The following is a 17,519-nucleotide window of genomic DNA, read 5'->3' as shown; positions in this document are numbered from 1 at the left end:
TTTATTATTAGTCCCCCTAGGAGACTTGAAGCAGCGATCGTTGGATCACTTGCGTAATATACTGCAATACTAATGTATTGCAGTATATTGTGATATCGACAGTTTCCCTTGAAGCCCTGCCGTACCTTGTGGTACGCTTAGATACAGGATCCCACAGACCGTATCACACATGGGCTCTGTATCTAAGCCTAACACATGTGTTACTAATCAGGTTTTTTTGTGTGTTTTCTTACAGGTTCGGTTGTTGAACTACGTTGGATTCCAGGACTACAAAGATGACGGCTTTTTTATTATCAATAAAATGGTTAAAGGAACAGTGTCATCACAAATTATTTTTTTATATGTTAAAGATGTTAGTGCTTTATTAAAAACGTTTATATTCATTTGTGTGTTTGTGTTTTACTTTTTCTTATTTTTACACTTTTTCTTCCCTATGGGGGCTGCCATTTTTTGTTCCATTTCTGTGTGTGTCGATTAACGACACATACAGACATGGAATACGGCAGCCACAGTCCCATAGGGACTGCGAACGGCTCCCGTCCCATTGACTGCAGTGTACGGCGTCTGTGTGGGAACTGCGCATGCGCCGCTCCCACACAGTCCTATTCGAAATTGGCGCCGTCCGGCGCCATTTTCCTGTGGACCGGAAGTCGCGGCCGGACAGTAATATTACTACTTCCGGTCGCGGCTTCCGGATTTGTGCACTTGCACCAGCGGCAGCAAACGGAGCGGACGGGCCGGAGGGAGCCGCGGCGGCAGGAGCAGGTAAGAGATTTCAATGTATGTTCGTGTTTGTGTGTGTTTACTACTGTATGTAAACCTACTACACTGTGGGTTAGCTCAAAAAATGGCGACACACAGTGTAGGAGGTTACATCGTTCAAACCCCTCGTTTATCCCGGCACTAGCCAGGATAAAGGAGGGGGGGAAGCTGAGAGCTCACTAGAGCGAGGGCTTTTAACCCAATGTTGCAATGCTGCAATTTTGGGAACAGCTCCATCTAGTGACCAAAAATGGGTAGTATTATAAATTAGAAATAATTTATAATATTACCTGGTCTCGTGCAAAAAAATAAAAAAAATTTGAACAGTGTTTAATCACCCACACACTAAATGTTTAATTTTTTAAAAAAAAACATGTTTTTCTGGCAACACATTCCCTTTAATGAGGGTTGTGTGTTTTTTTTTTATTTCAATAATATTTTTTCTATGTCTTTTTGTTTTTTTTTAAAACTATATTACTACTGCATTGTGAGAAACTAGACATGGACCGCACAATCCACAGTATATACGTTGATCTGAGCCACTAGGCATTATTTAGAAACATGAACATGAGGTTCTTTGTAAACATTTTGATCAAACTGTATAAGCCCACTTGCCACTTCACGGCGACCTCTTTAAAGTGGGTCCCTACTCTAGCGGTTGCAGCACCGCATGGCGGCTACCGCCACCGCAGCACCGCTCCTGCAGAGGTTGCAACCCAGGGGCCCAAAAGCACCCATGCCTTCAGACCGTGCCAAGCCTCCTTGGCTCTGGGCCACGTCCCCCCACAAGTGCAGCACTACAGCAACAGACACCACCATACAGCACCACAACATGGGAACAGATGGAATTAGCTCACCTTGCCATGCGCCCCCAGTAGCCGACTGAGAGCACAAGCAAGAGCAGGAACACTTTTGAGGTCATTCCTGAATTAAAATCAGCTGGGTATTGTTTCAAATGCGTGGAGTGCTGGTACCAAGTAAAACAAAGGAAATTAGGAGGATACACTATACAATATCAGCATTGTGAGAAACTAGACATGGACCGCACAATCCACAGTATATAATTTAGAAACATGAACATGAGGTTCTTTGTAAACATTCTCCCCTTTGATATATTACTACTGCCTTAGTAATGACCGTCGGGTGATTGACAGCATCCATTGCTAAGGCGGGGCTTAGTGTTAGCCGGTGCAGAGGCTAACACTAAACCCCTTTATTACCACCAGGGGTGTGGGAAGAGCCGGGTACCATCCAGTACTTGACCATCTGTAGTGATGGTCGGCCACTGGGGCGGCCGCAGGCTGGTATTATCAGGAGGGGAAAGGCCAAAAACAGTGGCCTTTCCCACCCTGGTGATGCTAGGTTGCTGCTGCTTTATTGTATCTGGCTGGTTATAAAAAATTGGGGGGAGCCACGTCATTTAAAAAATAAAAAAAAATTGGAAAGAACGATGTGGGGTCCCCCCCAATTTTCATAACCAGCCAGATACAACACAGCAGCAGCAGGCAGCATTACCAGGGTGGGAGGTGCCACTGTTTTTGGCCTTCCCCAGCCTGATTCTACCAGCCTGCGGCCGCCCCAGTGCCTGCCCATCACTACAGATGGTCGGGTACTGGTTCGTACCCGGCTCTTCCTAGTACCCCTGGTGGCAGTGGGTACCGGGGTAATAATGGGGGTTAGTGTTGGCCTTTGCACCGGCTAACATTAAGCCCCGCCTTAGTAATGGAGATTGCCAATCAGCCAGCGGCCATTACTAAGGCGGTGATAATAAAGTTTAAAAAGATACAAGCACATAGAAAAAGATTTTATTGAAATAAAAAAACACAACCCCCATTAACCATTTTATTGACAATGAAAAAACGCTGTCATTGAAATCCACGAATCCGAAGTAGTCCAACAACCGAACCTGTAAAAAAACACAAACACAAAAAAATAATCAGTAAGACATAAAGAAGCAAAATTATTATTCTTACCTTTCCTGGGTCCAGCGCTGGAGCTGCAATGTCAGCGAGCTGAGTCCTGTATCTAATCCTATCATGTGTGATACTGTCTGCTGGGCCCTATATCTAATCCAATCATGTGTGATACTGTCTGCTGAGCCACTGTATCTAATCCTATCATGAGTGATACTGTCTGCTGAGCCACTGTATCTAATCATATCATGTGTGATACGATCTGCTGGCCCCTATATCGAATCCTATCATGTGTGATACTGTCTGCTGAGCCACTGTATCTAATCCTATCATGTGTGATACTGTCTGCTGAGCCACTGTATCTAATCCTATCATGTGTGATACTATCTGCTGGACCCTATATCTAATCCTATCATGTGTGATACTGTCTGCTTAGCCACTGTATCTAATCCTATCATGTGTGATTCTGTCTGCTGAGCCATTGTATCTAATCCTATCAAGTGTGATACTGTCTGCTGAGCCATTGTACCTAATCCTATCATGTGTGATACTGTCTGCTGAGCCATTGTATCTAATCCTATCATGTGTGATACTGTCTGCTGAGCCATTGTATCTAATCCTATCATGTGTGATACTGTCTGCTGAGCCACTGTATCTAATCATATCTATAGTTGATAGGGTCGTAGTGCTATAGATATGCTATGCTGTCTCATATACACACATACATTTTTTTTTGGGGGGGACACATCTGTATTGGGGCTATTTCCCCTGACATTTTAAGACCTTAGTGACGCCCCTGGCTGCTAGTGCTGCATTGTTGTCACTTAGGAGACTCAGCGATGCAGCTGAAAGCTGCGGACCGTCGGCCATGAGAAGTTTGCGGGGGGGGGCCCAATAAGAACTTTTGCATCGGGGCCCATGAGCCTTTAGCTACGCCCCTGCTGGTTCTCATAGACTTACTGTCAGTGACTGTGACGTCACACTGACAGTTGGAATACATTACACTACCTAGGTAGTGTAATGTGTTCTAGCAGCGATCAGAGCTGCAGGTCAAAAAAGAAAGTGGAAAAAGTTTTTAAAAATGTTAAAAAAAGTTAATAAAAATGTTTCACAAAAGTGTAAAAATAAAAGATTTTTTTTTCCTATAATAAGTCTCTTATTATTGGAAAAAATTAAAACGTTAAAAAACAGTACCTGGGCAATAAATATCACTGCGTTCGTAACGACCCAAACTATAAAACTATAATGTTATTTTTCCCACACGATGAACACCGCAAAAAAAATAAATGAAAAAACAATGCCAGAATCACTATTTTTTGGTCACCACCCCACTCAAATATAGAATAAAAAGTGATGAAAAAGTCGCATGTACCCCAAAATAAAATCAATAAAAACTACAACCTGTCCCACAAAAAACAAGCCCTTACACCGCTTTTTGGACTGAAAACTAAAAAAGTTATGGCTCTCAGAATATGGTGACACAGAAAATTAATTATTTTATAAACAAGTGATTTTATTGTGCAAACGCTGCAAAAAACTACATACATATTGTATCGCCGTAATCGTACCGACCCCCAGAATAAAGTAAAACTGTAATTTTTGGCGCATAATGAACACCGTAAGAAATATAGAATTTAAAACGCCAAAATCACACTTTTTTTGGTCACCTTAGCTTTAAATAAAATGTAATAAAAAGTGATCAGAAAGTTGTAAATAAAAAAAAGGGTACCAATAAAAACTACAGCTCGTCTCGCCAAAAATAAGCCGTCACACCGCTCAATCAACCAAAAAATACAAAGGTTATGGCTCTCAGAATGTGTTGATAAATTTTTTTTTTTTTTTAACAAATAGTGTTTTCTTTGTAAAAGTATTAAAATATAGCAAAAACGATATTCATTTTGTATCACCGTAATCGTATTGACCTGCAGAATAAAGTTAAGTTGATGTTTTTACCGCACAGTGAAAGCGCTAAAAACGAAACCCAAAAAACAATGCAGGAATCACAGTTTTTTCCAATTTCACCCAGCAAAGAATTTTTTTTTCGGTTTCCCAGTACATTATATGGTACTTTAATCCCTTAATGACCGGGCCATTTTGCACGTTAATGACCAAGCATTATTTTTTGTTTTTTCACGGTCGCATTCCAAGAGTCGTAACTATTTTTTTATTCCATCGATATAGCCGTACAAGGGCTTGTTTTTTGCGGGACGAGTTGTATTTTGTAATTGTACCATTTTTAGATGCTTATAACATATTGATTAACTTTTATTAACTTTATTTTAGGAGAGAATTGAAAATAAGCAGCTATTCCAGCATTGATTTTCACGTTATAAATTTACGCCGTTTACTATGCAGCGTAAATAACATGTTAACTTTATTCTATGGGTCAGCACGATTACGGGGATACCAAATATGTAAAGGTTTTATATGTTTTTTCTACGTTTGCACAATAAAAACCCTTTTCGAAAAAAATTACTTGTTTTTGTATCGCCGCATTCCAAGAGCCGTCATTTTTTTATTTTTCCGTTGATGTGGCCGTACGTGGGCTTGATTTTTGCGGGACAATGTGTAGTTTTCATTAGTACTATTTTGGGGTACATAGGACTTATAGATTAACTTTTATTTTATTTTTTATGGGGGGAATGGGAGAAAAGAGAGAATTTTGACGATGTTTTTTGCGTTTTCTTTGGACGCCGTTCATCCGGCGGTTTAATTAATGTGTTCATTTTATTGGTCAACTTGTTGCGATCGCTGGGATACCATATATGTGTGTGTGATTTGTTTTGACCGTTTTACTAAATAAAACCACTTTTTGGGCCAAAAAAGTAGTTTTATTTGACTTTGACTGTAATTTTTATTTTATTTTTTCACAAACTTTATTAAACTGTTTTACATTTATTTTTTTTGTCCCACTAGGGGACTTCACTATGCGATGTGCCGATCGCATATATAATGCTTTGGTATACTTGGTATACCAAAGCATTATTGCCTGTCAGTGTAAAACTGACAGGCAACCTGTTAGGTCATGCCTCCGGCATCGCCTAACAGGCAGATGCTGAAGACAGACCTGGGGGTCTTTGTTAGACCCCCGGCTGTCATGGAAACCCGACGGCGACCCGCGATTTGTTTGCGGGGGCGCCGATCGGGTGACAGAAGGAGCTCCCACCCTCTGTCAAACACATTAGATGCCGCTGTCACTATTGACAGCGGCATTTAATGGGTTAAACTGCCGGAATCGGAGCGCGCTTCAATTCCGGCAGTTTCAGGAGGAGCCAGGCTGTGTATAACAGCCGTGCTCCTGCCGCTGATCGCGTGGGTAAACTGTCAGTACCCGCGCGATCACAGGACGGATATATCCGTCCTCCTGTGTGAACTAGCAGCTGCTGAGGACGGATATATCCGTCCTCCGGCGTTAAGGAGTTAAATGGTGTCAATAGAAACTACAACTCTTCCAGCAAAAAATAAGCCCCCACGCCACTCTATTGATGGAAAAATAAGGATCAGTCCTGCAAAGGATAATTAATTTCTATTAAAAAAAAACAATTATCACCACATGTGGGGTATAGCCGTACTCGGGAGAGATTGCGTTACAAATTTTGGCTGACTTTTTCTCCTTTATCTCTTGTGAAAATGAAAAAATTCAACATTTTAGTGGCCAAAAATGTTGATATTCATTTTCACGGCCTAATTCCACTAAATTCTGCAAAAAACCTGTGTGGTCTAAATGCTCATTATACACCTAGAAAAATTCCTTATAGGCTGTAGTTTTCCAAAATGGGGTCACTTTTGGGGTGTTTCCACTGTTTTGGTCGCTTCAGGGCATTGCAAACGTGACATGGCACTGAAAACTAATCCAGCAAAATCTGCGCTCCAAAATCCAAATGGCGCTCCTTCCCTTCTAAGCTCTGCAGTTTATTGCCACATATGGGGTATTTCTGTAATCAGGAGAAGATGCTTTACAAATGTTGGGGTGCATTTTCTTCTTTATTCCTTAGAAATATTAAAATTGTCTAAGTTTTTTCAGAAAAAAAAGTTGATTTTCATTTTGACAGACTAACTCCAATAAATATAGCAAAATACCTGTGGGGTCAAAATACTAACGATACCCCTAGATAAATTCTTTAAGGGGTGTAGTTTCCAAAATGGGGTCACATTTGGGAAGTTTACACTTTTTTGGCACCACAAGACCTCTTCAAACATGACATGGTTCCTAAAATATAATCTAAATAAAAGCAGACCCCAAAATCCACTAGGTGCTCCTTTGCTTCTGAGGCTTGTGTTTCGGTCCATTAGGACACTAGGGCCACATGTGTGATATTTCTAAAAACTGCAGAACCTGGGCAATAAATATTGATTGCGTTTCTCCGGTATAACCTTCTGTGTTACAGAAAAAAATGTATTACAAATGAATTTCGGCAAAAAAAAAAAAGGGTAAATTTCCCCTCTACATTTCTTTATTTTCTGTGAAATGCCTAAAGGGTTAAGAAACTTTCTGAATGGTGTTTTCAATACTTTGAAGAGTATAATTTCAGTATTTGCAGATTATACTAAGCTCTGTAAAGAGGAGGATAATGTAATACTACAGAGGGATTTGGAAAAGGTGGCGGTTTGTGCAGAGAAATGGCAAATGGAGTTTAATGTGATAAATGTAACGTTATGCACTTGGGCAGGGGAAACAAATTCTACAATTATGCATTAAATGGTAAAACACTGGGTAAAACTACTACTGAAAAAGTCTTGGGGATTTTGGTGGGCAGTACATTTACCTTTAGCAACCAGTGCCAGGCAGCTGCTGCCAATGCAAATAAAATCATTGGATCCATAAAAAGGGTCATGGATGCTCAAGAACATAGTTTTGCCTCTATAGAAATCACTAGTCAGACCACACATGAAATATTGTGTACAATTTTTGGCACCTGTATATAAGAAGGATATGGCTAAACTAGAACGGGTGCAAACTAACTAAGGGAATGGGTGGATTGCAGTACCAAGAAAGGTTATCAAATTTGGGGCTATTCAGTTTAGAAAAAAGATGGCTTAGGGGCAATCTAATAACAATGTATAAATATGTAATTGGACAGTACAGAGCACTTTCTAATGATGTTTTTATAGCTAGGCCTGTAACAAGGACAAGGGGGCATCCTCTATGTCTGGAGGAGAAAAGGTTTCATCATCATCACAGATGGGGATTCTTTACTGTGAGAGCAGTGACACTATGAAACTCTCTGCCACAGGATGTTGTGATGGTTGATTCATTAAGCAAGTTCAAGAAGGGCCTTAATGCTTTTATTAAAAAATATAATATTACAGGTTATGAGTAGTAAATTCTGGAGATGGGACACTGATCCAGAGATTTATTCTGATTGCCATATTTGGAGTCGGGGAGAAATTTTTTGCCTAATGAGAAAATTGGCATCCACCTCATGGGGGTTTTGGCCTTCCTCTGGATCAACACGGTAGAATTATAGGTTGGACTTGTGTCTTTTTTCAACCTTAGCAACTATGTAACATGCGCCTCCTCCCCCTCCATCAGAATCCGGTGCCAGCTCAGTAGGTGAGTTGGGATACCCCCATTCTCCAAAGAGGAGTGGGTCCCAATGGTGGGACCCGCATCTATCAGACATTTATGGCATATCTTATTAATATGCCATAAATGTCACTTTGGGAATACCCCTTTAATTCTCCCTCTTTCCCACACTGCTGCTCCCTGTTTCTCTATGTTTACAAGGTAACATAACACCATGTCTTGTGGGTGGGGCAGCCGATCTCCATTATGTGATTTGATATCACGTCATTGCCTTGTATACAGAGATAGACCGATAGCCACTTTTAGGTAAACTGAGAAAGCTAAATTTACCATATGGCGAGTATAATAGAAAATATATACACAGTGAGAAAAAAACTCTTTATTAAAAGTAAAAATTCTAACATCACATCAACGTTACACATAATATTTAGAGCAGGATGAGGGGAGATCATTGTGCGGTTTTGTCAGGAAAGGAGAGCTGGCTCATGCAAAATCCCTGTTCTGTGGATGATAACACAACTATAAAAAAATGTTTTTGTGTAAAGTAGAATGCCAATGTCTTTTAGGATTACTTACACTCATTCTCCCACCCTTCAAAATTACAAATTTATAGAGCCTATAAGTGTCTCCGACTACAGACATGTAAAAACATACGAACGCCCCATGTAAAATTTTTGGGGCTTTTTAACACATCTGGACATATTAATATTTGATCTTAAAGGGGTTATCCAGCCCCAAAAAATTGATGGCCTATCCTCAGGATAGGCCATGAATAGCTGATGGGTCGGGCTCCGCCGATCAGCTGTTTTGAAGGGGGTGCAGCAATCATACGAGCACTGCTTTATCCTCATTTCTTCTTGCTCACTGTGAATCGTTGACATGAAAGTAGCCATGTCTAGAGGGTAAGTTCGCCCGTGAGCCCTGGGTACTGTGCGGGTACCACTTAGTACACTATGGCCATTGGCTCCCTGCCCCATTACTAACTCTAGTAAGCCACAAGAGGTTTCTGAGGACATCAGAGTCTCGGCGCAGGCGACGCAGCAAGGAGAACCTACACTCTAGCTTTTATCAACCTAAAGACGCAGCAGCTCATTGTGGGAACAAGGTTAGGTGAGTTTACATGTTTTATTTTTATTTTAATTGGCGCAAAAGGAGTCATTATTAATGGAGGTTGGGATCCTCACTACTATATGGGATCACCTATCTACTCTAGGGGGATCACCTATCTGATTACCTATCTACTGTAAAAAAAAAGTTTTTCCAGCACAACTGTGTCCAGAGTATTTACTAATGCAGTACACAAACTCTCTCTGCCTTAGGCATCTTTCACGGCAGCAAGAATATGTATGATCCAGCGCTTCATGAAGCAGTGTTAAGACTATATTAGCCTATGCAATAGCCAAGATGCTCTGTCCCCGATGAAGAAGAAAAGGGAAAGTGAACAACTCCAGTCTGAGAAGAAGTCACCTATAAGTCACTGGATATACAGTAGCTGTACTGAAATCACTTATATAGTCAACATAGTGCTGTGTAAAACTAGTATCTACCAGGATATGGTGGTAATATTTGTCTTTGTATATTGGGTTTTATTCAGTAAAAGTATGAAAGTATTATTCAGTCACTTTGTAGTGGTAATATGTGGTCATGGTGGGGAGGTATTATTTAGTAACAGTATAGTGGTATTATTCCATCAATATGTGGTGGTAATATGTGATCATAATGTGGAGGTATCATTCAGCAACAGTATGGTGGTATTATTCAGTCACTATGTGGTGGTAATATGTGGTATGGTGTGGAGTTATTTGCCCACAAGACGAATAGACACGTTTGTCAAAAATTAAAGACAGCATTACACTAGAAATTCCAGACACTGACTTGAGAGTATGGTGGTGAAAATGTTATAATTTAGGACTGCGTTACTGCATCAGGGTCTGGGCAGCTTATCAACATAGAACCACTATGAATTCTTCATTATACTAGAGGCTGCTTGAGGATAATGTAAGACCAACTGTCAGTAAGATTGAAGCTCAGATTAAACCAAATCTTACAACATGTTAATTACCCTAAACATACCAGTAAACCCATCAAACAATGGCTAAGAAAAAAAAATGCAAGGTTGTTCAAAGACCAAGTCAACGTCTAGTTCTAAATCGCATCCAGAAGCTTTTTTTCTCCTCTTATTGCATTTCCCACATTCCAAACAAAACATGATTTCTTTGGATTTCATTGTATAACACTTTCCTCATATAGAACATCAAAAAGACTTTTCCCCTGTGTGACTTCTCTCATGTCTAACAATAGGTGTTTTTTTGCTTGTAAAACATTTCCCACATTCTAAACATGGAAACGGCTTCTATCCTGTGTGCCTGCTCTCATGTGTAATAAGATATGACTTACTTGCAAAACATTTCCCACATTGTGAACATGAATACGGCTTCTCTCCTGCGTGACTTCTCACATGTGTAATAAGATATGATTTACTTGCAAAACATTTCCCACATTGTGAACATGAATACGGCTTCTCTCCTGTGTGACTTCTCTCATGTGTAATAAGATATGATTTACTTGCAAAACATTTCCCACATTGTGAACATGAATACGGCTTCTCTCCTGCGTGACTTTTCTCATGTGTAATAAGTTCTGATTTAGTTGTAAAACATTTGTCACATTCTGAACATGAATACGGCTTCTCTCCTGTGTGACTTCTCTCATGTGTAATAAGATGTGATTTACATGTAAAACATTTCCCACATTCTGAACATGAATATGGCTTCTCTCCTGTGTGACATCTCTTATGTGTAATAAGGGATGATTTACTTGTAAAACATTTGTCACATTCTGTACATGAATATGGCTTCTCTCCTGTGTGTCTTCTCTCATGTGCAATAAGATATGATTTTCTTGTAAAACATTCCTCACATTCTGAACATGAATATGGCTTCTCTCCTGTGTGAGTTCTCTCATGCATAATAAGAGATGATTTTTTTGAAAAACATTTCTCACATTCTGAACATGAATATGGTTTCTCTCCTATGTGAATTTTCTCATGTGCAATTACAGATGATTTAGTTGCAAAACATTTGTCACATTTCGAACATGAATATGGCTTCTCTCCTGTGTGACTTCTCTCATGTGTAATAAGATCTGATTTACTTGTAAAACATTTCGCACATTCTGAACATGAATACGGCTTTTCTCCTGTGTGAATTCTCTTATGTCTGACTAAATGTGATTTAGTGGTAAAACATTTCCCACATTCTGAACATGAATATGGCTCCTCTCCTGTGTGACTTCTCTCATGTATAATAAGTTGTGATTTACTTGCAAAATATTTTCCACATTCTGAGCATGAATATGGCTTCTCTCCTGTGTGACTTCTCTTATGTCTGACAAGATTTGATTTAAATGTAAAACATTTCCCACATTCTGAACATGAATAAAGCTTCTCTCCTGTGTGACTTCTCTCATGTTTAATGAGATCTGATTTACTTGTAAAACATTTGTCACATTCTGAACATGAATATGGCTTTTCTCCTGTGTGACTTCTCTCATGTGTAATAAGACTTGATTTTCTTGTAAAACATACCTCACATTCTGAACATGCATATGGCTTCTCTCCTGTGTGACTTCTCTCATGTGCAATAAGATTTGATTTACTTGTAAAACATTTCCTACATTCTGAACATGAATACGGCTTTTCTCCTGTGTGACTTCTCTCATGTGCAATAAGATTTGATTTACTTGTAAAACATTTCCTACATTCTGAACATGAATACAGCTTCTCCCCTGTGTGAATTTTCTTATGTCTAATGAAATGTGATCTACTTGTAAAACATTTGTCACATTCTGAACATGAATATGGCTTCTCTCCTGTGTGACTTCTCTCATGTGTAATAAGATATGATTTACTTGTAAAACATTTCCTACATTCTGAACAGGAATATGGCTTCTCTCCTGTGTGACTTCTCTCATGTATAATAAGACTTAATCTACTTGTAAAACATTCCTCACATTCTGAACATGAATATGGCTTCTCTCCTGTGTGAATTCTCTTATGTATAATAAGACTTAATCTACTTGTAAAACATTCATCACATTCTGAACATGAATATGGCTTCTCTCCTGTGTGAATTCTCTTATGTGTGACAAGACTTGATTGAACTGTAAAACATTTACCACATTCTGAACATGAATATGGCTTCTCTCCTGTGTGACATCTCACATGTCTAATAAGATATGATTTACTTGTAAAACATTTGTCACATTCTGAACATGAATATGGCTTCTCTCCTGTGTGACTTCTCTCATGTGTAATAAGATATGATTTACTTGTAAAACATTTCTCACATTCTGAACATGAATATGGCTTCTCTCCTGTGTGAATTCTCTCATGTGTAATAAGATCTGATTTATTCGTAAAACGTTTCTCACATTCTGAACATGGATACGGTTTCTCTCCTGTGTGAATTCTCTCATGTATAATAAGACATGATTTATTTGTAAAACGTTTCCCAGATTCTGAACAGGAATATGGCTTCTCTCCTGTGTGACTTTTCTCATGTGTAACAAGATATCTTTTACTTGTAAAACATTTCCCACATTCTGAACAGGAATACGGCTTCTCTCCTGTGTGACTTCTCTCATGTGTAACAAGATTTGATTTATTTGTAAAACATTTCTCACATTCTGAACATGAATATGGCTTCTCTCCTGTGTGAATTCTTTCATGTAAAAAAAGACCTGAGTTTTTTGTAAACTGTTTTCCACATTCACCGCATTGAAACCTTTCATCCTCTTTGGAACCTGTACTTGTGGTAACAATCCGTGATCGGTTAGGAGACAGTTCATCATGGTTAGGGGTATTATATGACAGGTCTGTGCTGTGAAGTCCATGTACATTAAGGTTAATGAGGTTTCCTCCTGAAGAGTGCTGCATGCTGTCTTCATCTTCTACTTTATAATTAAGCGATAATTTGACGTTTCCCTCAGAGTTCTTACTGGTATTTTCTGTTAGGATTAAAATAGATCTTTTGATTATTGTTTTTTTCAAAACCACAAAGATAACAAATCTAAAACATTCCAATTAGGTGGGAAAAACACATGAAGTTTTTGATGCAGTTTTTTGAGCCAAAGGTAGAAGAAAAAAATCTAGCAGGAAGGAGAAATAATCATTCTTCAATTATAGCTCCCATAACTTTTGAATTAATTCCTGGCTTTGGCTAAAGAAACTGCATAAAAAACAACTCCATCAATAACTGCCACAGAAAGGGCCCATGTGATTCTAGCCTTATAAAGCTTTCTATAACACTTTAACCTGTATCAATGAAAAAGTCCAGGAGTCTGATTAACATTTCGTTAAAGTTTCTTTTTTTCATAAATCTAGACTTGATAGAACTCAATAATTTGAAAAGCTCATCCTTGTCTGACAAACAAACCTGTCCTCTGCCAACACATTTGGCCCTTTAAAACCAATTGGTCTTCACTTTCTGTAATAAACCAGCTGAACCACATGTCTACTGCTGCACAAGCATATATGTCACAGCAGTAAGATGTAAACTACAAACCGACATATATCTATGGCTTCTGTGTGGGCAATGGGTAGCATGCAGATCTTGTGACCGCAATGTTACTAGATAGCTGCAGTCACAGGGCAGACCCATAGACCAACTTCATGTGAACTCCGGGCACGTGATGACTGTGACAGCCTGTTAAAGTCATCACTTTACAAAGTTTCTAAATAAAACAAATTATACAAAGCCAGCCTTATCTCTGTCCCATGAGAGTGTTTTGCTGCTTGGTGTGAGAGAGATTGTGCACAGTATATAGCATACACTACATACATGGTAGCAATCCCCTTCTTTTAACCTCTTCCTGCCCTGACTGTGTGTATATACACAAAACTCACACACACATATATATATATATATATATATATATATATATATTTTTTTTATATTTTTTTTATTTTCTCTATTTATCTGTCTACTTATACACTGATTGTTCATATAATTCATAGATATATATGTGGTCTTGTGTATGTAAAACATATACATATACACTGTGACGATCACCGATCTCTGGTCACGTCACAGGGGTGAACTACACTACTGAGTTTATTAATTTACCTCATAAATCCACGCCCACCTACTCTAGATGACAGGATTATGCTAAATTACTCCCGTAGTTTCCAACACCCCAATAATTTATACCACAGTATGCTACCACCACCTATACTTATCTAGGCAATAGGGGCCTAAGTCTCTATGTTCCCTTAACCCCAGTTCCTATAACACAGGTTATCTAAATTGAACATAAAATACAGGTAACGTTCCTCACCTTCGGAAGATTAAGTTCTGTAAGACTACAAGGAAGAGACTTATAAATATTTCAGATTTAATACACAATAGTGCAGTGCAATACATAAAATAGTTGTCAGAATAAAAGATAAAAAATATACATACAGTTACAATGCAATCAAACAGTTTATGAAAATAAAAGGGATAAAAGAAACAGAACAAAACCTTACTGATGTACAGCGGCGATATCCTGGCTGTGGGGACAGCTGAAAATATGGGCAGTCACTCCAACCGAGATATGGATCCCCAACGACTGACACTGACCCTCACTTCTCATGGCATTTTAAACCCAGTTTTTTCCCTCCAGTTCACTGGCTGATGATGTCACTGAGAGGAGGCTGTTCATATGATAATGAAGGGTACTCCTCCCATTACACAGTTGTATTTCTATAGAGAAACATAAAAGTGATCATGTGTCCAAGCAGGAATCCCCTAGAAATATAATATTACCTGCATTCACCTGTGCAGACATTTACCAACCAGGGCATATCAAACACCACTATAATAGGCCCATGTTTTTAGCCAATAGCCAATCCCAGGTAGTTCCTCTGAGTGTAGGGATCTGAATTTGACATATATATGAGGGCTATTTTCCCTGATCATAACTAGCTATGTGGGTCATTACAAATATAAATTATGACGGGGTTTGCCTTGATGTATCATACTTTCTTTGAACACCATGCCATTCTCCCATGTTTCTCCTGGTCCACAGACAGACACACCACAGGCATCCATTTGCATAGCTTTAGATGTTTGGTCAGGATGTTTGGTCAGCCCTAGTGACAAATCCTTAATCAGCACATCTCGCACCTTGGTGAGGAAAGAGCCAATTAAACATTTGTCAGACAGTGGACATCCTTTGATGGCCAAAGATCTGCATTTCCTATGCAAATCAGATGTATCTTCTGTGTCAGAGGGAGTTATGAAATTACCTCCTAGTAACCTACTTTTGATTCTCTTACCTATAACACCACACCTCCCCCCTTAAGACATGGCATGGGATCATTGATATAGCCATCAATATCCCAAGCCGATTTCCGCAGCTTCCCCCTGGCGCGATAACCCATCTGCGTTGCCATGCTCACTGCCCTTTTTGTGCTGGATAGTGAAATCATATTGTTGCAAGACTAAACTCCATCTCAGCAGCTTCCCGTTATCACCTGCTACCCTGTGCAACCAACTAAGTGGGTTGTGGTCGGTCACTACGGTAAATCTGCGCCCATAGAGGTATGCCTGTAATTTCTGCAAGGCCCATACAATGGCCAAACATTCCTTCTCTACAGTGGCATACGCAACCTCCCTCGGTAGAAGCTTTCTGCTCAAATACATTATTGGATGTTCATGCCCTTCTGGATTTACCTGGCTGAGAACTGCGCCTAGCCCATAGGCGCTGGCGTCAGTCTGCACCACAAACTTACGAGTGAAATCCGGGCTTTGCAAGACTGGGGAGCTAGCAAGGGCAGCTTTTAAAGCTGACAGAGAACTCTCGCAGTCGGCAGTCCAATTAACTATTTGAAGCTGTTTCTTCTTTGTGAGGTCTGTCAAAGGTTTTGCTAGGGAACTATAGTTAGGAACAAACTTTCTATAGTATCCTGCGGTCCCCAAAAAGGACATAACCTGTTTTTTGGTCTTAGGTGTGGGCCAGGCAGAAATTGCATCAACCTTTCCTGGCTCTGGCTTTAGTGTCCCTCCACCCACCTTGTGCCCGAGGTACTGCACTTCGGTCATGCCGATTTGACACTTTCCAGGCTTGATGGTCAGTCCTGCATCCTGGATACGCCTGAGCACCTGTGACAGGTGGGTCAGGTGATCCTCCCAGGTCTGACTGAATACAGCAATGTCATCCAGGTAAGCGACAGCAAACCCTTCAAACTTCTCTAACAGCTTGTTCACCAAGCGCTGGAATGTGGCAGGAGCATTTTTCATACCAAAGGGCATTACCTTGGACTCATAGAGTCCAAAGGGGGTGATGAAAGCGGACCTCTCCTGCGCTTCCACGGACATAGGGATTTGCCAATACCCCCGACTTAAATCCATAATTGTTAGGTACCGGGCACCGGCTAGCTGATCCAAAAGCTCATCTATGCGGGGCATTGGATACGCATCAAACACAGTGATGGTATTCAACTTCCTGTAGTCCACGCAAAATCGTGTTGTCTTGTCCTTTTTGGGGACAAGCACTACAGGTGATGCCCAGGCACTTTGAGACTCCTGGATCACGCCCAGCCCTAACATTTCCTCTATTTCTTTCTTCATGTCAGCCCTCACTTCTAGGGAAACTCTATAAGCTGCTTGCCTAACAGGTTGGTGATGCCCCGTGTCTACATGGTGAGTTGCTAGCGGAGTTCTCCCAGGTCTCCCTGTAAAAGTGGCAAGGAAGGGGTTAAGTACCTCCTGCAGCTGGAACTTCTGACCCTCAGACAGCTGTGAATTGACTACGGCATCCTCAATGGATCCTATCTCCTTTGCGGAAGCCACTAAATCCAGCAGTGTTTCACTTTCTCCCTCCTCTGGCAAACTGCAGACTGGCAGAGCGCACATATCCCGGTCATAATGCGCCTTGATCATATTCACATGAAAAACTTTGTGTTTCTTGCGAACATGATCGATCGTGACTACGTAGTCCACATCGTTGAGGCGTTGATGAATTGGATATGGGCCTTCCCATGCTGCCTGGAGTTTGTTTTGGGTCATAGGGACCAGTACCCATACCTTCTGACCCACCGCATACACTCTCTCTCGGGCATTCCTATCATACCACCTCTTCTGACTTGCCTGTGCCTGCACCATATTCTCATGTACTAGGCCTGTCAGTTCCTGCATCCTCTCTCTGAATTTCAAGACATAATCTATCACAGAGACCTCTGGTGTAACCAATTCTCCCTCCCATGCTTCTTTCATGAGATCTAGGGGTCCCCGTACCCTCCTTCCATACAGGAGCTCAAAGGGTGAGAAACCGGT

General features: G+C 40.3%; 1 protein-coding gene across 1 annotated transcript in view; it reads right to left on the bottom strand.

The window, feature by feature from the left end:
• The window catches only part of LOC142760402 (uncharacterized), a 104,678-nt gene that overhangs the window by 38,789 nt on the left and 48,370 nt on the right, over positions 1–17,519 (bottom strand). The window contains 3 exon segments of the mRNA XM_075863589.1: positions 7,442–7,536; positions 10,467–12,324; positions 12,379–13,209. Coding sequence (XP_075719704.1) covers positions 7,442–7,536; positions 10,467–12,324; positions 12,379–13,209 — 2,784 coding nt within the window.

Source organism: Rhinoderma darwinii, chromosome 4, assembly GCF_050947455.1.
Source record: "Rhinoderma darwinii isolate aRhiDar2 chromosome 4, aRhiDar2.hap1, whole genome shotgun sequence".
Classification (NCBI taxonomy): domain Eukaryota; kingdom Metazoa; phylum Chordata; class Amphibia; order Anura; family Rhinodermatidae; genus Rhinoderma; species Rhinoderma darwinii.
Note: the sequence above shows the minus strand (reverse complement) of the source record. Positions and strands in the feature narration are given on the sequence as shown.